The following is a 24,445-nucleotide window of genomic DNA, read 5'->3' as shown; positions in this document are numbered from 1 at the left end:
GAGATTCCCACCCAACTGGAGTGCAGGCAGTGGCAGGCCCCCAACTCTACCTAGCACTTGGTCAAGGACATATACAAATTGCTGGCTGCAGTCAATGGGGAGGGCCAAGGTACCCATGCCCAGAAACCAGAGAGGCACAATCCCCTTGCCCCTGCACTCCTGGTGAAGAGCAGGGCAAATCCTCCACACCTGCCACCCTACCTGCCCAGAGACCATGGTACAAGACCCCCTCCCAGCCCCACCCTGCTTGCCAGCCCCATGCCCACCTGACAAGTGGCAGTCAGCGCTCCTGCACCACCAATCGCCCACCACATGACCACGCCTGCCATACCGTTCCCCCTATTGCCCTCACACCCAGTGAGCAGCAGAGAGCACCCTGCTGCACCCATCACCTAACACACAACCATGCCGGCTGCCTCACCAACCCAGCAAGCAGCAGTGAGGGCAACTGTGTTGCCAGTCGCCCACTACACCCCCCAGCCTATCACACCCTCACGCCTGCCGCACAACCTACCAATTGCGTGTCAGTGCACTCCCACAACCCAGGTCACTCACCCCACTCCACCGTTCCACCCACACAGCAAGCAGTAGTGAGCATGCATGCACCATCAGCTTTCTTTTTCTTTTAATGCCTTGGAGACAGCAGACAATAAGAAATCTTATGAAGAAAACAGGATAAGACTGCTCAAACAAGCGAGCAAAATAAAGGGAAAGAAAATCTTCCTGAGGAAGAAATGAAAACGGAACTGCCTGAGAAGGAATTCAAAAGACTTATATTTAGGATCCTCAAAGAGATAAAGAAAAACACAGAAAAAAACTATAGAAAGTTTCAGGAAAAAAATATAACAACAAAATGACAGACTCAATAAACAATTAGAAACCACACAAAAAGAACAACTAGAAATTCATAAGATTAACAACAAAATATCACAAATAGATAACTCAATGGAAAGATACAAAAGTAGAATTGAACCTACAGAAGAAAGAATCAGCAAAACAAAGAAAAAATCCCTCCATATTAATTTGTTGAGGAACAATCAGAAGAAAGAATGAAGAAAAATGAAGTCTAAGAGTTATGTGGGACACCATCAAAAGGAATAATTTATGCATAATACGTATTCCAGAAGAGGAGGGGGGAAATGGACAGAGAATTTTTGAAGATATACTGCCTGAAAACTCCCCAAATATCATGAAAGATGAGAAGGTTACTACTCAAGAAACTCAGCAAAACAGATACAAGAAAGATCACCTAAAAAAAGACGCTGAGTGAAGGCGGGGCCAAGATGGCTGACTAGGTAGAAGCTACCTCGGATCCCTCTTGCAACAAAGACTTGGAAAAACAAGTAAATGGATCACATACATGACAATCTATGAACCTGACCATCAAACACAGATCTAAAGAGTTGACCTGAGTGACAGAAACTGAGAACGAAAAACCATGGGGCAGCAGCGACTGTTTTCGGAGCCTGGAGCCAGCGTCCCAGTCAGGAAACCTTGGTGCCAGGCTTTGGACTGGGCGCAGGGGAGCTGAGCATGGCATCCTGAGATGGCACAAACACGGGACACAGCCCTAGCCCCCAGAAGTGACCTCTGCGGAAGCCCAGCCAGTGCACGCAGGCAGCGCAATAACGTGGCTGACAGGAGGAGAAGTCACCGGGAGGCAGCAACTGGTTTTGGAGCCTGGAGTGCGGCATCCCAGCCGGGGAACCTTGGCGGTGGGCTTTGGACTGGGAGTGGAGGAATTAACCACAGCTTCTGAGACAGCGCAAGCATGGGACCCGGGCCTGACCCTCGGGGGCAATCTCTATACAGCCAGCTGCACACAGTCGATGCACCTCTCGGGAATCTCAGATAAAACAGTCATCCCAAGCAAGATAAGTAACTTTGTTTATATTCTCTCTCCTATTTACCTGAACCCTCCCCTCCCCTTCCCAGGCAGCTTCATTAACATTGGAATTTCCTGAGCCAGAGAGTGAAGTTCGCTGCGGTTTTTCTTTTTTTCTTTTTTTTTTTTTTGGTCTTTTCCTAACACATTCTCCTGGCCTGAGAGAAGCAGCTACAAAAAATCCAGGGACCAAAAATCCTTCCCTAATTGGACTAAAAATACAGAACAAGCTCCAGCCAAATATATGTGATCCACAGTCTTGGGCTTTCATCCCTACAGGGAACAAGGTGGCTATTATAATGCAAAGGCAATTCTGATAGGGATCTGACTGTAATTCCTTTAGCGGATTACTGGAAAGACAAGTTTCCCAGGTCTGATATCTCTGCGTATTCAACAGAGCCCTCACTGACCCACAACAGGGAACTGAGGGCTGAAGCTCCCTCCAGACCACCTAGCCTCCTGCCTTAGGGGTCTAAGAAGGGTGACACCTACCAATCTGTAGAGGTACTTGCATTGGGGACCTAAGGTACACCTGCAGAGCCCACCCACCGAAGTGCTTAAGGAATAGAGACACACCTACATCACTGGCACTTGGGGGAAGCCTGTCAGCATCCTGCCCCACCTGGAGTGTGAACCCCTACTGCTACTAGAATCTGGTGCACACAATTATCACCACTACTTCTCTAGGTGGCTAGGTGACAGTCTGCACCACACATGTGATAACCCAAAATCAGATTCTACTCAAGAATAGTGAATGGACTCTTAGGCTTATATATATGGTAACAGACCAAACCAGCTGGTAATACGACATAAGTGATTCAAGGGCTACAACAATCAAGACAGCGCAATCTAGTAGCCCATCTACATATACTGAAACAAAACAAAACAGGAAAAGACTCAGTGAGCAAATATAGAATAAATCACTACAATATGTTATAGATGGCTCGGAGACAGCAGTCGATATCAAACCACATAAAGAAGCAGACCATAATTGCTTCTACAACTCCCCAACCTAAAGAATCAAAATCTTTCCCAAATGAAAATACAATCCTGGAATTGCCAGATGCAGAATATAAAAAACTAATTTACAGAATGCTTCAAGACATCACGGATGACCTCAGAAATGAAATAAGGCAATCTGAGGATAAAAAAAAAAAGAAAGATTTTTTCGTTTTTACCCACAGAAAAAGCCAAGAAACACACTGATAAAGCAGTTGAAGAACTCAAAAAGATTATTCAAGAACATAGTGAAAAAATTAATAAGTTGCAAGAATCCATAGAGAGACAGCATTCAGAAATCCAAAAGATGAACAGTAAAATTACAGAATTAGACAACTCAATAGGAAGTCAGAGAAGCAGCCTCGAGCAATTGGAATGCAGGGTGGGGGATCTGGAGAACAAGGGAATTGACACCAACATAGCTGGAAAAAAATCAGGTAAAAGAATTTAAAACAATGAAGAAACCCTAAGAATCATGTGGGACTCTATCAAGAAGAATAACTTGCGTGTGATTGGAGTTCCAGAAAAGGGAGAGGGGACAGAAAACACAGAGAAAATAGCTGAAGAACTCCTGACACAAAACTTCCCTGACATCATGAAAGACGAAAGGATATCTATCCAAGATGCTCACCAAACCCCATTTAAGATTGATCCAAAAAGAAAAACACCAAGACATATTATCATCAAACTCACCAAAACCAAAGATAAACAGAAAATTTTAAAAGCAGCCAGGGAGAAAAGAAATCCAAAAAGAAAAACACCAAGACATATTATCATCAAACTCACCAAAACCAAAGATAAACAGAAAATTTTAAAAGCAGCCAGGGAGAAAAGAAAGGTTTCCTTCAAGGGAGAATCAATAAGAATAAGTTCAGACTACTCAGCAGAAACCATGCAGGCAAGAAGGGAATGGGACGACATATACAGAACACTGAAGGAGAAAAACTGCCAGCCAAGGATCATATATCCAGCAAAACTCTCTCTGAAATATGAAGGCGAAATTAAGATATTTACAGATAAACACAAGTTTAGAGAATTTACAAAAACCAAACCAAAGCTACAAGAAATACTAAAGGATATTGTTTGGTGAGAAAACCAATAATATCAGATATAAGCACAACACAAGGACACAAAACAGAACGTCCTGATATCAACTCAAATAGGGATATCACAAAAACAAACAAATTAAGATTAATTAAAAAAAAAAATACACATAACAGGGAATCACGGAAGTCAATAGGTAAAAGATCACAATAATCAAAAAGAGGGACTAAATACAGGACGCATTGAACTGCCATATGGAGAGTGATACAAGGCGATATAGAACAATACAAGTTAGGTTTTTACTTAGAAAAACAGGAGTAAATAATAAGGTAACCACAAAAAGGTATAACAACTCTAAAACTCAAGATAAAAGCCAAGAAAAATGTAACGACTCAACTAACATAAAGTCAAACACTATGAAAATGAGGATCTCACAATTTACTAAGAAAAACGTCTCAGCACAAAAAAGTAAGTGGAAAAATGAAATTGTCAACAACACACATAAAAAGGCATCAAAATGACAGCACTAAAAACTTATTTATCTATAATTACGCTGAATGTAAATGGACTAAATGCACCAATAAAGAGACAGAGAGTCATGGACTGGATAAAGAAACACGATCCATCTAGATGCTGCCTAAAAGAGACACACCTTAGACTCAGAGACACAAACAAACTAAAACTCAAAGGATGGAAAAAAATATATCAAGCAAACAATAAGCAAAAAAGAAGAGGAGTAGCAATATTAATTTCTGACAAAATAGACTTTAGACTTAAATCCACCACAAAGGATAAAGAAGGACACTATATAATGATAAAAGGGACAATTGATCATAACCATATTAAATATTTATGCACCCAATGACAGGGCTGCAAGATACATAAATCAAATTTTAACACAACTGAAAAGTGAGATAGATACCTCCACAATTATAGTAGGAGACTTCAACACACCACTTTCGGAGAAGGACAGGACATCCAGTAAGAAGCTCAATAGAGACACGGAAGATCTACTTACAACAATCAACCAACTTGACCTCATTGACTTATACAGAACTCTCCACCCAACTGCTGCAAAGTATACTTTTTTTTCGAGCGCACATGGAACATTCTCTAGAATAGACCACATATTAGGTCATAAAACAAACCTTTGCAGAGTCCAAAACATCGAAATATTACAAAGCATCTTCTCAGACCACAAGGCAATAAAACTAGAAATCAATAACAGAAAAACTAGGGAAAAGAAATCAAATACTTGGAAAATGAACAATACCCTCCTGAAAAAAGACTGGGTTATAGAAGACATCAAGGAGGGAATAAGGAAATTCATAGAAAGCAACGAGAATGAAAATACTTCCTATCAAAACCTCTGGGACACAGCAAAAGCAGTGCTCAGAGGCCAATTTATATCAATAAATGCACACATACAAAAAGAAGAAAGAGCCAAAAGCAGAGTACTGTCCCTACAACTTGAACAAATAGAAAGTGAGCAACAAAAGAATCCATCAGGCACCAGAAGAAAACAAATAATAAAAATTAGAGCTGAACTAAATGAATTAAAAAAAAAAAAAAATGAATTAGAGAACAGAAAAACAATTGAAGGAATTAACAAAGCCAAAAGCTGGTTCTTTGAAAAAATTAATAAAATTGATAAACCATTGGCTAGACTGACTAAAGAAATACAGGAAAGGAAATAAATAACCCGAATAAGAAACGAGAAGGGCCACATCACAACAGAATCAAATGAAATTAAAACAATCATTTCAGATTATTATGAAAAAGTGTACTCTAACAAATTTGAAAACCTAGAAGAAACAGATGAATTCCTGGAAAAACACCACCTACCTGAACTAACACATTCAGAAGTAGAACAACTAAATAGACCCATAACAAAAAAAGAGATTGAAACGGTAATCAAAAAACTCCCAACAAAAAAAAAACCCTGGCCCGGACAGCTTCACTGCAGAGTTCTACCAAACTTTCAGAGAAGAGTTAACACCACTACTTCTGAAGGTATTCCAAAGCATAGAAAATGACAGAATACTACCCAACTCATTCTATGAAGCCACCATCTCCCTGATACCAAAACCAGGTAAAGACATTACAAAAAAAGAAAATTATAGACCTATATCCCTTATGAATATAGATGCAAAAATCCTCAACAAAATTCTAGCCAACAGAATCCAACAACACATCAAAAAAATAATTCACCATGATCAAGTGGGATTTATACCAGGTATGCAAGGCTGGTTTAATATCAGAAAAACCATTAATGGAATCCATCACATAAATAAAACAAAAGACAAAAACCACATGATCTTATCAATTGATGCAGAAAAGGAATTTGACAAAGTCCAACACCCATTTATGATAAAAACTCTTACCAAAATAGGAATTGAAGGAAAATTCCTCAACATAATAAAGGGCATCTATGCAAAGCTAACAGCCAATATCACTCTAAATGGAGAGAACCTGAACGAATTTCCCTTGACAACGGGAACCAGACAAGGATGCCCTTTATCACTGCTCTCATTCAACATCATGCTGGAAGTCCTAGCCAGGGCAATTAGGCTAGACAAAGAAATAAAAGGTATCTGGATTGGCAAGGAGGAAGTAAAGTTATCACTTTTTGCAGATGACATGATCTCATACACAGAAAACCCTAAGGAATCCTCCAGAAAACTACTGAAACTAATGAAGAGTTTGGCAGAGTCTCAGGTCATAAAATAAACATACAAAAATCACTTGGATTCCTCTACACCAACAAAAAGAACACCGAAAAGGAAATAACCAAATCAATACCATTCACAGTAGCCCCCAAGAAGATAAGATACTTAGGAATAAATCTTAGCAAGGATGTAACAGACCTATACAAAGAAAACTACAAAGCTCTACTACAAGAAATTCAAAAGGACACACTTAAGTGGAAAAACATACCTTGCTCATGGACAGGAAGACTTAACATAGTAAAAATGTCTATTCTACCAAAAGCCATCTATACATACACTGCACTTCCGATCCAAATTCCAATGTCATTTTTTAATGTGTTGGAGAAACAAATCACCAACTTCATACGGAAGGGAAACAAGCCTCGGATAAGTAAAACATTACTGCAAAAGAAGAAGAAAGTGGGAGGTCTCACTCTACCTGATTTCAGAACCTATTATACAGCTACAGTAGTCAAAACAGCCTGGTACTGGTACAACAACAGGCACATAGACCAATGGAACAGAATTGAGAACCCAGACATAGATCCATCCACGTATGAGCAGCTGATATTTGACAAAGGACCAGAGTCAGTTAATTGGTGAAAAGATAGCCTTTTTAACAAATGGTGCTGGCATAACTGGATATCCATTTGCCAAAAAATAAAACAGGACCCATACCTTACACCATGCACAAAAACTAATTCCAAGTGGATCAAAGACCTAAACATAAACACTAAAACTATAAAGATCATGGAAGAAAAAATAGGGACAACCCTAGAAGCCCTAATACAAGGCATAAACAGAATACAAAACATTACCAAAAATGATGAAGAGAAACCCGATAACTGGGAGCTCCTAAAAATCAAACACCTATGCTCATCTAAAGACTTCACCAAAAGAGTAAAAAGACCACCTACAGACTGGGAAAGAATTTTCAGCTATGACATCTCCGACCAGCGCCTGATCTCTAAAATCTACATGATTCTGTCAAAACTCAACCACAAAAAGACAAATAACCCAATCAAAAAGTGGGCAAAGGAAATGAACACACATTTCACTAAAGAAGATATTCAGGCAGCCAACAGATACATGACAAAATGCTCTCGATCATTAGCCATTAGAGAAATGCAAATTAAAACTACGATGAGATTCCATCTCACACCAAGAAGGCTGGCATTAATCCAAAAAACACAAAATAATAAATGTTGGAGAGACTACAGAGAGATTGGAACTCTTACACACTGCTGGTGGGAATGTAAAATGGTACAACCACTTTGGAAATCTATCTGGCGTTATCTTAAACAGTTAGAAATAGAACTACCATACAACCCAGAAATCCCACTCCTCGGAATATACCCTAGAGAAACAAGAGCCTTCACACAAACAGATATATGCACACCCATGTTTATTGCAGCTCTGTTTACAATAGCAAAAGGTGGAAGCAACCAAGGTGTCCATCAACAGATGAATGGTTAAATAAATTGTGGTATATTCACACAATGGAATACTACGCATCGATAAAGAACAGTGACGAATCTCTGAAACATTTCATAACATGGAGGAACCTGGAAGGCATTATGCTGAGTGAAATTAGTCAGAGGGAAAAGGACAAATATTGTATAAGACCACTATTATAAGATCTTGAGAAATAGTAAACCTGAGAAGAACACATACTTTTGTGGTTACGAGGCGGGGAGGGAGGGAGGGTGGGAGAGGGTTTTTTATTGAATAATCAGTAGATAAGGACTGCTTTAGGTGAAGGAAAAGACAACACTCAATACATGGAAGGTCAGCTCAATTGGACTGGACCAAAAGCAAAGAAGTTTCCGGGATAAAATGAATGCTGCAAAGGTCAGCGGAGCAGGGGCGGGGGTCTGGGCAACATGGTTTGCGGGGACTTCTAAGTCAATTGGCAAAATAATTCTATTATGAAATCATTCTGCATCCCACTTTGAAATGTGGCATCTGGGGTCTTAAATGCTAACAAGCGGCCATCTGAGATGCATCAATTGGTCTCAACCCACCTGGATCAAAGGAGAATGAAGAACACCAAGGTCACACGATAACTATGAGCCCAAGAGACAGAAAGGGCCACATGAACTAGAGACTTACATCATCCTGAGGCCAGAAGAACTAGATGGTGCCCGGCCACAACCGATGACTGCCCTGACAGGGAGCACAACAGAGAACCCCTGAGGGAGCAGGAGAACAGTGGGATGCAGACCCCAAATTCTCATGAAAAGACCAGACTTAATGGTCAGACTGAGACTGGAGGAATCCCGACGGTCCTGGTCCCCAAAGCTTCTGTTGGCCCAGGACAGGAACCATTCCCGAAGACAACTCATCAGACATGGATTGGACTGGACAATGTGTTGGAGAGAGATGCTGACGAAGAGTGAGCTACTTGTATCAGGTGAACACTTGAGACTGTGTTGGCATCTCCTGTCTGGAGGGGAGATAGGAGGGTAGAGAGGGAGGGAGCGGGCTGATTCATTAGGGGGAGAGTAAGTGGGAGTATGGAGTAAGGTGTATATAAGCTTATATGTGACAGACTGACTTGATTTGTAAACTTTCACTTAAAGCACAATAAAAATTATTTTTAAAAAAGATGCTGAAAAGGCACATGATAAAATCCAAGACCCTTCCCTGATAAAAACTCTCAGTTAAACAGGAATAGAAGGGAAATTCCTCAACATAATTAAGGGCATATATATAAAACCAACAGCCAATATTAGTCTCAATGGAGAGAGACTGAAAGCATCACTCTTGAGAAAAGGAACAAGACCAGGATATCTATTACCACCATTCTTACTCAGTATTATACTGTTTTTATACATAGAAAATTCCAGAGATCCCACAAAAAAGTGACTGGAACTAATAGAAGTGTTCAGCTAAATGGCATGCTACAAGATCAACATATAAAAATCAGTTGGATTCTTCTACACTAACAAGGAGGACTCCAAAAAGGAAATCAAGAAAACAATGCCATTTACGATAAGCCCCAAAAAAGGATAAAATACCTAGGAATAAATCTAACATAAAAGACTTATGCAAAGAAAATTACAAAACTCTACTGTAAGAAATGAAGAGACCTGCATAAATGGAAAAACATACCGTGCTCATGGATTGGAAGACTGAACATTGTGAAAATATCAATAATACCCAAAGTGATCTACAGATATAATGCAATCACAATCCAACTCCCAAAAATATTTTTTAATGAAATGGAAAAACTAATTTCCAACTCGATATGGAAAGGAAAGAGGCCCCAAATAGCTAAAACATAGAAGAAGAACAAAGTAGGGGGGTTCACATTTCCCGATCATAGAACTAACTATACAGCCACGGTAATCAAAACAGCCTGCTGGTGCTGATATGACAACAGAAACACAGACCAATGGAACAGAATTGGGAATGCAGAAGTAAATCCATTCAGCTATGGACAACTGATCTTCAACAAAGGGTTGAAGTTCATTCAATGAGGGAGAGATAGTCTCCTTAACAAATGGTGCTGGCACAACTGGATATCCATTTGCAGAAGAATGAAACAAGACCCATACCTCACACCATACACAAAAACTAACTGAAAATGGATCAAAGACCTAAATGTTAAACCTAAAACTATAAAGGAACAAAGCTAGGAGTCTTAATTTATGGCATAAATACACTATTAAATGTAACTAAAAATACGCAAACAACAGAAGATAGACTAGACAACTCAGACCTCCTAATACTTTGTGCTCATCCAAAGACTTTGCCAAAGCAATAAAAAGAGAGCCTATAGACTGGGAGAAAATTTGGGCATGGTATATCTGACAAGGGTCCACCCATTGAAGCTTCTGGTAGTTCCCTGTCAATGTACTGCTGCAACCACTTTTGAATGACATATCAAAACACCTCATGGGACTGAGTTGCTGGTTTTGAAGGCTTAGGGTCATAGTCTTGGGGGCATTTAGGTCAACTGGCATAACATAGCTCATAAAGATAATGTTCTATATCACAGTTTGGTGAATAGCGTCTGGGTCTTAAAAGCCTACAAATAGTCATCTAAGGTAAGTCTTCTCCCGTCTGGAGCAAAGGAGAATAAAGGAAACTGAAGACTCAAAGAAACAATTAATCCACAAGACTAACGGCTCACACGAACCATAACCTCCTCTAGCATGAGACCAGAAGAATTAGATGGTGCCTGGCTACCACTACTGACCAATCTGACCAGGGACACAATAGAAGATCCTGGTTAGAATGGGATAAAAATGTAGAACAAAAACTCAAATTCATAAAAAAGACCAGACTTATTGGGCTGATAGAGACTGTAGGAAACCCCAAGACTATCGCTCTCAGAAACCCTTTTACTCTGGAGCTTAAGCCACTCCCAGAGGTCACCTTTCAGTCAAATAACAGATTGGCCCACGATATAAACAATAACACATGTGAGAAATGTGCTCCTTAGAACAAGCAACTTCAAGAGAACAAAAGGGCAACATTTAACATTTGGCCAAAAGCAAAAATAAGAAGGCAAGGAGGGGCAGGGAAACTGAGCAGATGGAAACGGGAAAAGTCAGGGTAGAAATGGGGCAAGTGCGGATACATTGCCCAGATAGCAAGCAATGTCACAGACAAATTTATGTATGAATTGTTGAATGGGAAACTAATTTGCTGTGTAAACTTTCACCTAAAACACAATAAAATGTTCAAAAAAAAATTCCGTAATGGAACAAAAGAGTTTTATTTTTTTTTATTTTTTTTATATAGATAAGAAGAGAGGACTAAAATTGTACCTCTAATATCCTTCTAAGTTTCAGTGTGCTTCTTGAGCAATTAATTAATAAAAGAAAAGAGTATCCTACCATGTCCTTTCCAAAGGTACACTACAGATTATGCTTCCTCCAGCATGTCCCACAAAAAATTGGGCTCTGACTGATACTTAATATTTAGGAGAATCCATAATATCTATAAAGGCTGGATAAGAAAAATATTAGGTAAGGCATGGTCATACAGGGCAACTGAACCCAAAAACCACAGACTGGATTGCTACATACAAGGTCAAGTGGAAGGAATAATTTGATATGTTATTAACCAAGGGAATTAGGAACACTATTAAATAAATATTGGTGGCTCTAAATAAACGTAGGTTCATTATTAAACCAACATTTATTTAGAGCCACCAATATTCTAAATACAGTGCTAAATGCTAGGTTAGTGAATAAAATTCACAAAATGGCCTCTGGGAGACTGTGTCCCATGTTATACATTCATGGTTTAAAAATAATGATAACTTCAGAGATCAGTCCATTATTCATTCATCTTGTAAATGTTCTATGTATTTAAAACAAAACAAAGCAAAGGCCTTCTCTTCTGAGACTACCTGTCTGTAAAGCACCTCATCTTGTATTCCTGGTCCCTGATATCATCAAGTTATCGTACTCATACATATACTTTATCCATAGGATAAAATGGAATCTTTTTTTTTTAAGATATTGTGCTTGCCATTTAATTTGTTCAAAAACCTTAAAAGTTTGTATATACTGCAAAAGCAAATTGAAGCTATGCATAAGGCATTAAAGACCCTCCAGATCTATTTATCCAACCTGTTTCCCATTACGTTTTGTTTTAGATTGGGTTCTCTAAAGAAACAAATGCAGTGAAGAATATATGTATAGAGAGAAAGAGATTTATTTTGCGGAGATGGCTCACACAGTTGTGGAAGTTGGCAAGTCCCAAATCTGTGTGTCAGGCATCAGGCTGGGGGCTTCTCCTGACTCACATGGTTCCAGGGGCTGATGAACTCAAAACTGGCAGGTCAGACAGCAGAGTGCTGGCTCATGGGACTGCGAGAGCTAGTGAATCACAAAATCTGCAGGTCAGGCAGCAGATTGCTGGCTCACATCCCAAGAACCAGAGGTCACATAATGACAACTCATATGCGGGCTTAAGAGACAGACGGCATTTTACCACCCATAAACTTTTTTTATATATATTGGATACAAGCCACGCCTGCAAGAAAAGTCCCCTTACATCAAATCAAAAAATGGCGGAAAACTACATAATACTGAGAACCACGGCATAGCCAAGTTGACAACATTAACCATCACACATTTCGGATAGAAACTTTCTGTTCCAGCCACAACACTCCTGTAGGTCCACAAACATATGCTTATTTATATTTGTTCTTTCTATGACCATCCTTACAGAGAGAATCTTCTCTCTCCTTTCCAAACATTTCCAGCTCAACTCAAGCATCATTCTCTTCAGAAAGTCCTCCCAGATCATCAAAATCCACAGTACTTTCTTTCTTATTGTATGTAATATCCATTCTGGCAATTAATCTTAATCCCATTTTAAATTACTATGAGTTGGTAAAACCAAATGAGGGTGAATTTACACAGCTTGATGAAGGTAAAGGATGTCACTAAAATGTACACAAGAAAAAAGGACCTGATGGTAACTGCTATGGCATATATAATTTCGAAACAACAGCAAAAACAACCAGAAAGTATATGTGCAGGTTTCAGTTGGAATCAGCTTGACAGCAGTGGGTTTGGTTTTTTTAGGCACGTTGTTGTTAGGTGCCATCAAGTAGGTTCCAACTCATGGCAACCCTATAGGCAACAGAACGAGAAACACTGCCCAGTCCTGCATCATCCTCACAATCTTTGTTATGCTGGAGTCCATTGTTGCAGCCACTATGTCAATCCATCTCGTTGAGGTTCTTCCTCTTTTTTGCTGACCCTCTACTTTACCAAGCATGATGTCCTTCTCCAGGAACTGATCCCTCCTGATAACATGTCCAAAGTATGTGAGACACAGCCTTGCTATCCTTGCTTCTAAGGAGCATTCTAGTTGTACTTCTTCCAAGACAGATTTGTTTGATCTTTGGGCAGGCCATGGTATATTCAATATTCTTTGCCAATATCACAATTCAAAGGCATCAGTTCTTCTTTGGTCTCCCTCATTCATCATCCAGCTTTTATATGCATTTTTAGGCATATCTATGTATAAAAAAACCAACCCCATATCCAAGGCTGTGATATTTACAGAAGCAGACTACCACACATTTCTCCTGTGGAGTGGCTAGGGGGTTCTGACCACTGACCTTTCTGTTAGTGGCCAAGTGCTTAATCACTGTATCACTATATGTGCGTATATGTAGATGCATGCATATGTATATGTATGTGCATCTATGTGACTGTATGCAAATATATTCATATGTATAATTAAGCTCATAGGGGGCACAATTACGGATACTTCTCAAACATAACCCAACACCTTGCCAGACTGGATTTCTGGATTTGAAACCTTAGGACCATAGTCTCATGTGACATCTTGGTCAACTAGATAACATAGTTCATAAAGTTATGTTCTACATCCTAGTTTGGTGAGTAGCGACTGGAGTCTTAAAAGTTTGTGAGTGGCCACACTGGCATTAAGGGCACGAATCAAAAAACAGAAAATAACAAATGTTGGAGAGGCTGCAGGGAGACTTGAACTCTTGTGCACTGCTGGCAGGAATGCAAAATGGTACAGCCATTTTGGAAAATGATACAGCACATCCTTAGAAAGCTAGAAATAGAAATACTATATGATTCAGCAATCCTACTCCTAGGAATACATCCTAGGTAAATAAGAACTGTTACATGAACAGACAAATGCACACCCATATTCACTGCAGCATTGTTCACAATAGCAAAAAGATGGAAGCAACCCAGGTGCCCATCAACAGATGAATGGATAAACAAACTATGGTACACAAACACAATGGAGTACTATGCAACGATAAAGAACAATGATAAATCACGACATGGATGAATCTGGAGGACATTATGCTGAGTGAAATATGTCAATCACAAAAGGACAAATGTTGTATGAGATCACTACTCTAAAAACTCATGAAAAGGTTTATCCACAAAAAGAAATCAGTCTCTGATGATTACGAGGGAGGAGACGGGTGGGGATGAAAAACATTAAATAGACAACAGATAAGTGTTAACTTTGGTAAAGGGTAAGACAGTACACAACACCAGGGAAGGCACCACAACTTGTACAAAGCAAGGTCATGGAAGCTCCACAGACACATTCAAACTCCCTGAGGGACTGAATTAGTGGCCTGGGGGCTGTGGGGACCATGGTCTCAAGGAACATCTAGCTCAGTTGACATAACAGAGTTTATGAAGAAAATGTTCTACATTCTACTTTGGTGAGTAGCATCTGGAGCCTTAAAAACTTGTGAGCGGCCATCGAAGATATTCCACTAGTCTCACCCCACCTGAAGCAAGAGAGAATGAAGAAAACTAAAGATACAAGGGAAAGATTAATCCAAAGCATTAATAGACCACAACTACCACAGTCTCCGCCAGACTGAGTCCAGTACAACTAGATGGTGCCTGGCTACAACTACCAACTGCTCTGTCAGGAATCACAATAAACAGTTCCGGACAGAGCAGGAGAAAAATGTACAACAAAACTCTAACTCACAAAAACGACCAAACTTACTGGCCTGACAGAGACTGAAGAGACCCCAAGAGTATGGCCCCCAAACACTCTTTTAGCTCAGTAATGAAGTCAGTCCTGAGGTTTCCTTCAGCCAAAGATTAGACAGGCCCTGTCATGGACTGAACTGTGTCCACAAAAAAATATGTGTCGACTTGGTTAGGCCATGATTCCCAGTATTGTGTGGTTGTCCTCCATTTTGTGATTGCAATTTTATGTTGAAAGGATTAGGGTGAGATTGTAATACCACCCTTACTCAGGTCACCTCCCTGATCCAAGATAAATGGAGTTTCCCTGGGGTGTTGCCTGCACCACCTTTTATCTCTAAAGAGATAAAAGGAAAGCAAGCAGAGAGTTGGGGACCTCATAGCACCAAGAAAGAAGCACCAGGAGCAGACCATGTCCTTTGGACATGGGGCCCCGGCACCTGAGAAGCTCCTTGACCAGGGGAAGATTGAGGACAAGGACCTTCCTCCAGAGCCAACAGAGAAAGAAAGCCTTCCTCTAGAACTGACGCCCTGAATTTGGACTTACAACCTACTAGACTGTGAGAAAATAAATTTTTCTTTGTTAAAGCCATCCACTTGTGGTATTTCTGTTATGGTAGCACTAGATTACTAAGACAGGCTCATAAAACAAAACAAGACTAAAGGGGTATACCAGTCTAGGGGCAAGGACTAGAAGGTAGAAGGGGATAGGAAAGCTGGTAACAGGGAACACAAGGTAAAGAAGGGGAGAGTGTTGACATGTCGTGGGGTTGGTAACCTATGTCACAAAGCAATATGTGTACTAACTGTTTAATGAGAAGCTAGTTTGTTCTGTAAACCATCATTTAAAGTACAATCAAAAAACCTACTGCCATCAAGTCGATTCCAACTCATAGAAGTGCAATAATAAAAATAATTTCTGACACAAAATAAAAGTTTGTGAGTGCCCATCTAAGATACAACTACTGGTTTCTACTCGTCCAAAGCAAAAAAGAAAGAAGAAACCAAAGACTCAAAGAAGAAACTAGTCTACAGGACAAAGTCTACACAAACCATATCCTCAACTACCTTGAGACTAAAAGAACTAGATGGTGCCTGGCTACCACTACTGACCATTCTGTTCGGGGCCACAATAGATGGACCCTGACAGAATGGGAGAAAAATATGGAATAGACCCTCAAATTCTTAAAAAAAAAAAAAAAGATCTAGGTTGAGACTAGAGGACTCCCCAGGCCTATTGCCCTGACATTCTTCAAAGACTGAACTGATACTAACCCCTGAGTTCACCTAGCAGCTAAATAACAAATTGGCTCAAAAAATAATGAATATCACTCCTAAGTACTGTGCTCCTTTAAAAAGTCACCTATATGGGACCAAACGATCAACAAATATTTTAAAACAAAGATGAGAACGTAAGGGGCAGGGAAACTAGATAAATGGAAAAAGAATAACAAGAATGGAAATGACAATATACATGCATTGTGAAGATGTAACTAATGTCACTGAATAACTTAAGCAGAAACTATTGAATGGGAACCTGAACTCTGTATAAACCTTCACCAAAAACACAATTTTTTTTTTTAAATTACCGTGAGCTGTTTTCATACAGTAGATTTATATCTCCAAAGATACAAGATCATAAAGTCAGATGAAGTCAATAGCTTATCTTTTATTCATTTTGTACTTCCTAATTTTTTTTTTAAGATGTCTAGTATATCACTTGACAAATTGTAGGTATTCGAAATATATTTACTGTTTAAAGATGATGGTCAATAAAATAATCTAAGATACAATATTTTTTACATAGGAAGAAACAAAGAATAAAAACGTTAAGTAACTAATCCAAAATCACATACAGTTTGAGGGCCATGTCCAAACTCAAAAGCTCTATATTCTTCAGGTTGCGAAGCACTTATGCACCTGAGATGATGGTGCAAGCTTCCATCATTCGATCTTCTCATGTAATATTATTAAGGTTAGGTTCATTTGATTTAAAATGTAGCTTGAATTCTGAATATAGAATTATCATTACAATTAAATGTAAAGCAGTATTTAGGCAAAATTAACCATTCTATTTTGAAGCCAATCTTTCAATTAGCGGCCATAGCTCTTAACCACTACACTACCAGGGTGCCATTTTGAATCCATTTGGTTTGTGCTCGTTATTCATTTTTTGTAATCTATTATTAATGTAAGGGCCATACCTGGAACAACCCCAAATACATACACTAATTAACTAATATGAAATGACAGTGTAACACACACAGAGTTTTATCATGAAGGCCTGAACTGTCCTTCGAATTTAACACTGCTCTAGCCCACAGTACTTTATGTACTTGCCTGGAAAATAAACAGCAACATGAATTCATAACGGTCAATCCATTTTTTAATAATATTTTAGAGTATAAAGAACATAAATTCATCTAAGAAATAACCAGCATACCAAGAAATCAGGTTGAAGGTGACATAATTAAAAGTGGTCACTACAAAGAGCTGAAATATTCCGAGTGTTTAGTACAATTACCAAGAGTCTCTTTGCAAAAAAGGGTTTATCCAACTGCTACTATAATCACAATGAAAAATTTTATTTGTTAATGATCTCATCTAGAACACATTATATTTGATAGCCTATAAATGCAGTCAAACATAATGGGCCCATAAGGAATACCAATTATGACCACTCTAGCCCACAAATAAACAATGACTTTTGAGCACAACTCTGAAGAGTTTTTAATGCTTTCTTTGGAATTAAACAACTGCATTCCACCAAAACCAAAGCAAACTCACTGCCACCTGACTCAGATCGACCCTGCAGGACACAACAGAATTGCCCTATAGGACTTCCAAGGCTAAATCTTTACAAAAGCAGACTGCCACATCTTTCTCCCATGGAGCAACAGATAGGTTCAAACCACCAACCTTTCAGTTAGCAGCTAAGTGCTTTACATACAGCAGTCCATGGGAAATCTCAAGCACTTAACTCTTAGTGATAACAGGCAGGATGATCTATAAACTCCACTTTTGATCCACTGGGGGAAAAAAAAAATTTGAAGACAACATCACTTCATGCTTAAGGTCCCTACAGACTAAAAGTAAAATTCATATAAATTTTCACATTTGACAAAGATAATAATATCAAACAGCAGACTACAATTCCCTAAAGGAACGATGTCAATTGGTATTTCTAAGATTAATACAGTGACCTAAAATAATATGAGTTCTTTATGCATAATATCTGCCAGCAGGCAATACAAAAATTTTGAAATCACTCTTGGCGTCTTAAACTCCAAAAAGCAACAGAAAAAAAAAATCTAAAATATTTCCTTAATTCCTACTTCACCTTGTATCTTTGCTTATGGCAGTGACAGAAAAAAAAAAAAAAGTGACAGCAGGTCTAGCTTTCTAAAACTACAGTTCAAGGTTTAACCGAGACTTCAGTTAATATCTAATGAGTCATCTTTCTGACCTAAGACAGTAACAACCTGTGAAATTCCCAACTTTTACCAGCTATGGCTTAGTGAGTTTCATATGTGCTTACACAGCTCATTTTTCAGTTACTTATTAGAAAATGTGCAATGACATTCTTTACTAAGATGTAAAGGTCTGGAAAATGAAAATGCTCAAATTCAAAGGATTTACCTACTATTTCCAAACTCTCTTCCTCTGCTTTCATTTTCCCAAGTACATAGGTGTCCCTGAAGCCTCCGCAGAAACTTCCCCCTGCTCCACCGCGGTTCCCAGCTCCCCCTCGCAGCCCACCAAGCCACAGCTTCTACCTGCGGTTTGGCCCAACCATGCTGCGGCCATAGCCACAGTTTGAATTTGGTGCCAGAATCCTGTGCATGGGTGAACCAAGATTTTGGCACATGCACAGGACCTGAAGAGTTGTATCCTCAGTTTGTCCTTGGACCTGAACATCACCGACATGATTCAACATCCGGACCACCAAATGTGGACATGGGAGGGCTAAGGATGGAGAGTTCTGGGCACCAAACCCAACCCACAAACGCCACTGGAAATAAAAAGCTCCCCCAAACCCCTCAGAGAGTGAACACGTGGCCTCATGATCACTAGATCCTGCACATTACTCCTTGTCTATGCAGACAATAAATTTCCACTTTGTTTCCCTTGCAACTGGTGGTGTGGCGTCTGTCTTATTTTGATCAGCTAATTGGACAAGACAAGAACCCTCATTCAGTTACAGATTTTGGTGACTCTGGTGGGATTTGGGGACTCCAAAACCTGGGCGATGAGTATCCAGACCCCCACAACCTCTTAAGATGTGCCCTGACCCCATTTGGTTGGTAAGGAGTTTCAGGTGGCCACCACGATCCCCGTCCCGAGATGAGGTCTGCCAGGTCCCCACCTCAGCTCGGAAACAGAAACTGGAAACTGGATGGGAAAGGCCTCTGAATTAAGGTAATCGCATGGGACCAGGTTATTTCACTGGTCATCTGAGGAGGGTTAAAATCCCCCCGAGGGGGTCTACAGTCCCACTGGGGAGCTAGGCAAAGAAGAGGGTGGCAACAGCGCAGTCCTAAGACCCAACCCCAAGGGTTGTAAAACGAGGGAAATGATGGTCATGGCCCCTGGGACCTATCCTCAGCCTAGCTGGGGTCCCTCGCCCCATTTGAAACCAAGGGTATCTGGTCACTCTGCCATCGGCGACAATCTTTGTCCACCTGTGATCACCCAACATAGATGGTATTTAAGTCTCTCAGAGGTCGCCCGGCCATTGTGACAATCTTTCTTTTGGAATAATCTTTTCCTCTTTACCTTTCTTTATCTCTGCTCTCCAACAGCAAAAAACAGGTAATTAAATTTATGGTCATTGATTTTGGTAAAGTTCTGGTTTGGGTTTTGGTTTTGGTTTAGGGGACGTCCTTTTTGCATTGGTATTCTTTGTCCATCTGGCGGGCGTTCCTATAGGTTGGGGGGCATCCTTCTGTCTGAATGCACTTAAAACTGGCGTTCTTTGCCTGTCTGTCTGTGTGTCTTCATGTGAATGTGTAGGTGTAGGAACAGGGATAATCCTAAAAACATTCCAAAGCATTCACCCTTAAGGTATACTTCAGAGAACTTAAATAAATTCAGATGTAATCATGGGGAAAAAGAGAGAATCCGCCATGTTGCCACCAGGGTTAGTGATTAACAGCCTTTACAACTCCAGCAGCATGCACGGCTCCCTCCTGGACCTGTGCCAGGCAGGGGGAAAGAGTGGGGAATTAACCACGGAAAGGCAGTTCAAATGTCCTGGGAATCTTCCATTGCCATCGCCCCACATGAGGGGGGGACACCCTATGGAGGGACAAATGTGGCCCTGGTTGCCACAAAGCCAGAACAGAGCCAACAGGGAGGGCTAGCCCCCGACCAGTATCCCCTCTACCAAACAACTCCAGTGGTAAAGGGGGGCCAGGTTCCCTTTAGTACAGCGGACCTGATTAACTAGAAGAATAACACCTCAGGATGTCAAGAGAAACCAAAGAAATTGTATGAACTGCTTACCGCCGTCTTTAACTCTTTTGGTTCCACCTGGGCAGGCTGTCCATCTCTCTTAAGTACCTTCCTATCCCTGGAACAGAGGAAGATGGTCCTAGACAAGAAGGTCCCAGAGCAACATGATGCTCAGTGGATCAGAGACGCAGTCAATGACATCTTCCCCCTTCAAGACCCTACTGGGACCACAATCACACAGTAGAATAAGGTAGGCTCACCCGATATCAGGGCTGTGTGCCTTAGATGTGGAGTGCCTAATCTCTTAGATTGGACCAGAGTATACGGAATTAACCAGTGTAAAGATGAGGACCCTGCAACCTTCCTTGAAAGAGTTATAGAAACCTTTAGATAATATACTGATCAAGATCCAAGGGACCCAACAGATGCTCACATGGTCAATAATATTTTTATAAGACAGTGTGCCCTGGATATTGGGAACCAACTTCACAAAACAGAGGGAGGAGTAACTATGAGCACTGAACACCTAGTTAAGTTGGCATTCAAGGTCTATAACAACAGGGAAGAAGACAAAGGCAGGAAGTGCCAGGTTACCCTACCGACAAAAGCAGCAACAGTACACAAACAGTACAGGCCCCTAGGAGAAAAAGACCTCCAGACCCTAGCGAGGCCCAGCCCTGACCCCGCTGGGAGAGAACCAGTGTGCATATTGTGAGCAAGAGGGCCACTGACAAGAGAGTGTCCCAAGAGAGAGTACCGAGTAACTCAATACCTGACCTCTCTAGTCAGCAATCCCAGCAAATCGGTCCAATCCGTTGCCGCTCCAGATTTAGCCACCCCTCTTCCCACTCTGCCCCTGGGAAACTCTGTCCACCATGACTGTGTCCGGACAGTGGGCCTGGTCCATGCCAGCTGTCCAGACCCACAAAATCAACCTCTAAGGGACGCCAGTTTAGAGATCTTCAGAGGTGAGTAGCTTTGTCGAGGGTGGCCAAAGGAGAGTGGACTACCCAGTTGTCAGCCACACTGAGGTCCTTGAGGCAAACACTCTCCCAAATGGAACCTTAACCCAAAAAGCTGAGCTGGTTGTGGTGATCCAGGCCTTGCAGCTGGCCAAGTCCAAGTGAGTGACCATTTATATAGATTCGGAGTACATGTTGTCAGTTTTACATCTATATGAGACTTTGTGGAAGCAAAGAAAGCTTTTAAATTAGGTCAGTAAAGAAATCAAACATGGCCAACTGATTTTACAACTCCCTGAGGCAGTGTCACTCCCAGCCGCTCTAGGTGTGGTACACTACAAGGGACATCAACAAGAAGATACAGTAGCGGCCCAAGGCCGCCAAAGAGCCAACTTATAGGCCAAGCAAGCAGCGAGAACAGTGACCCCAACAGTAGTGACCGATTCTAGCTTGCCATAAGCTACAGTAGACCTTTATAGTTGCAAAAATAGGGGGCAGACAGGGAAGAAACAACTGATGAACTCGGAAGAGTAAAACCGTAGAGAACAAGAAGAATAAAAAAAAAAAATGTGAGAAGGAAGTAGAAAGGTAGAGAGGAAACGGAGAGAAGGCTCCAGACTAGACTGTCCTGGGTTTCCAGGAAAAACCTAAATGTAAATATATTGATTTATTCTGTTACTGGATCAGGTTTTAGACTCTTGTGAACAGCTGGCTCTGCACCACTTGTGACTCTGTATGGTCCCTCTCAATATTAAAGACCACTACTTAAAAAAAAAAAAAGGAAACAACAAGATCTTCTTGACAGCGTAAGAGGAGACTAAGCACCAGGAATATGTTCCGGAAAAAGACTGCAAGAAAAAGGTAAACTGGACTATTGAAGCACTGGGCCAAACTTTGCAAGAAGTCCTAATTAGCATGGGCTAAGACCCTTCCCTTGACTCTGTTCAGGACTAGGGTTGCACCTCAAACCAAACTTAAGGTAAGTCTTTTTGAGCTTATGTACAGGCGTCCCCTCCTCTGTAACCTGTGGGAGGGTTGCATTATTCTGGGTCCTGAGGATACCTTGGAGGCTAGAGATATGCACAAAGCTAGCTCACTATTAAATAATATTTGTATACTGCAGCAGGAGTGCTTGACTCTCTTTACAGGTACACAATGTAACAGACTCTTCCACAACCTGAAGTCTCTCTCTCCATGTCAAGACCTGGATCACTACAAACCCGGCAAGAGAGCAAACCCCCAACACTGCAATCAAGATCACCAAAAAGGGAGAATGGATCAACAACTCTCACATCAAGCCACCTGCTACTCATGATACAACCAACAAGCCCTGCAGAACAGTAAGAACTGACAAGACAGTAATAATTGAAAGTCAGGCTTCAGAAGATTTAAAGTCATAGACAATTGTGCCAGTTGATTGTCTTCCCCTGGCAATTGTGCAGGTTGTTATTCATGACTCTGTTCAAGTTTACCACCTATATGCGGCCTTATATCCTGCTTGTTTATTTCCTGTGCCTCTTAGAAGAAAAACAGGGCCCCCAGAATGGCAGGGTAATTATCTCATAAACACCTCAAAAGCTCTCCACTTAAAAGATCACTGGGTCTGCTTCACCCTCGCTACCAGAACTAAAGACAATGTAGAGGCAGTCCCGATCCAGGTACCCCTACCTACTAAAAACACCACTAGATTCCCCATGTGATGGGCCTCCCCCTGGGCCCATCTTTCATTAATTACAATAGGGACTTTGTCCAACAGACTATACAGGGTCCCACTGACTCCACTACTAAAACCCCAGGCAATTAGAATGAGACAACTTATCTCCAGACTAGTCTGACCAACCAAGTCTGTTACATGGAGATACCTACTGAGAGAAGATGTCCAAGAATTTCTCAAGAACTTTTTATTTGCTCCTTGACTATTGCTTGCCCAACAACAAGGGGCCTAGACCCCCCAGCATATTCATTTACCTTCGAAACACTTATAATGCCACAAGAAAAAAAATACCAAAACCCCGAGAGCCAAATGTGCTGACCTGGGCTTTGTGGTTCCCTGGCCCCAAACAAGCTGGTGCCACCCTTGGTGGCTGTGCCATCGTTGAATCTTTGTGTACCCCTGGTAGATGTGTCTGAGTGTGTGGGTCTGGCTCGTGCCTAGGTGACCGCAGCCCGGCTTGTCGTTGTCCTGGCTGTAGATAGACAGCTTCTTATATCTTATCCCAACCACGGGTCAATGTTCCCTAGGATTTTTGTTTCTCTCAGGCACCAGTGTCTACATGCACTGGGCCTCCAGGCAAGCCTCAGGTTATAGACTAAAGAGGGTGCTGCATTTCATCCTAACTGGGGCAGGTATAATAATATGGCTCCTGGCCCCTTATTGAGGACTTGAGTACCTCCATAATAAATGGCTACACAAGTTCAGCCAAGGCCCAACTTCACAAGATATCTGGGATATAGTAAAGGCAACAATCCCGAATTTAACATAATGTCTTCCCCTTCTAAAATCCTTGGCCTTGGTCGTCCTGCTGCTTGTACTCAGGCCTTGTTTGTTTAACATTTTAGTAAAGTTTGTGTCTTCCAGGCTTCAAAAGTTACACCTGCAAATGATGCTGTGACAGGGATATATCACCCCATCTCCCCTGAGCAGGTTCCAGCTAAAGCCCAGTTCTACACCAGCGCCCCGGCCAGCAAGAAGAAGATACAGAAGATGAGACCTTTGGCCCTAAACTCCTTCTAAGATTAAAAGGAACCTATTAGAAGGGGCATTGAACAGCCTCCGCAGAGACTTCCCCCTGCTCCACTGTGGTTCCCCGCCCCCGCTCGCAGCCCGCCAAGCCAAAGCTTCTAACTGCAGTTTGGCCTGACCATGCTGCGGCCCTAACCACAGTTTGAATTTGGTACCAGAATCCTGTGCGTGTGTGA

The 24,445-nt window shown here is 41.1% G+C and overlaps 1 protein-coding gene across 27 annotated transcripts in view; it reads right to left on the bottom strand.

Annotated features, from left to right (window-relative positions):
- The window catches only part of IMMP2L (inner mitochondrial membrane peptidase subunit 2), a 1,024,913-nt gene that overhangs the window by 790,266 nt on the left and 210,202 nt on the right, over nt 1–24,445 (bottom strand). Inside the window, exon 4 of one of the 27 annotated variants that reach the window (XM_064289817.1) lies at nt 8,381–20,682. The exons of the other annotated variants lie outside the window; for them this stretch is intronic. Coding sequence (XP_064145887.1) covers nt 20,580–20,682 — 103 coding nt within the window. The 3' untranslated portion in view covers nt 8,381–20,579. Of the gene's footprint in view, nt 1–8,380; nt 20,683–24,445 lie in introns of those variants that run through there. 27 annotated transcript variants of the gene reach the window in all.

The sequence above is a fragment of the Loxodonta africana genome, chromosome 8 (assembly GCF_030014295.1).
Source record: "Loxodonta africana isolate mLoxAfr1 chromosome 8, mLoxAfr1.hap2, whole genome shotgun sequence".
Taxonomy (NCBI): Eukaryota; Metazoa; Chordata; class Mammalia; order Proboscidea; family Elephantidae; genus Loxodonta; species Loxodonta africana.
This window is presented reverse-complemented; position numbering and strand designations above follow the sequence as displayed.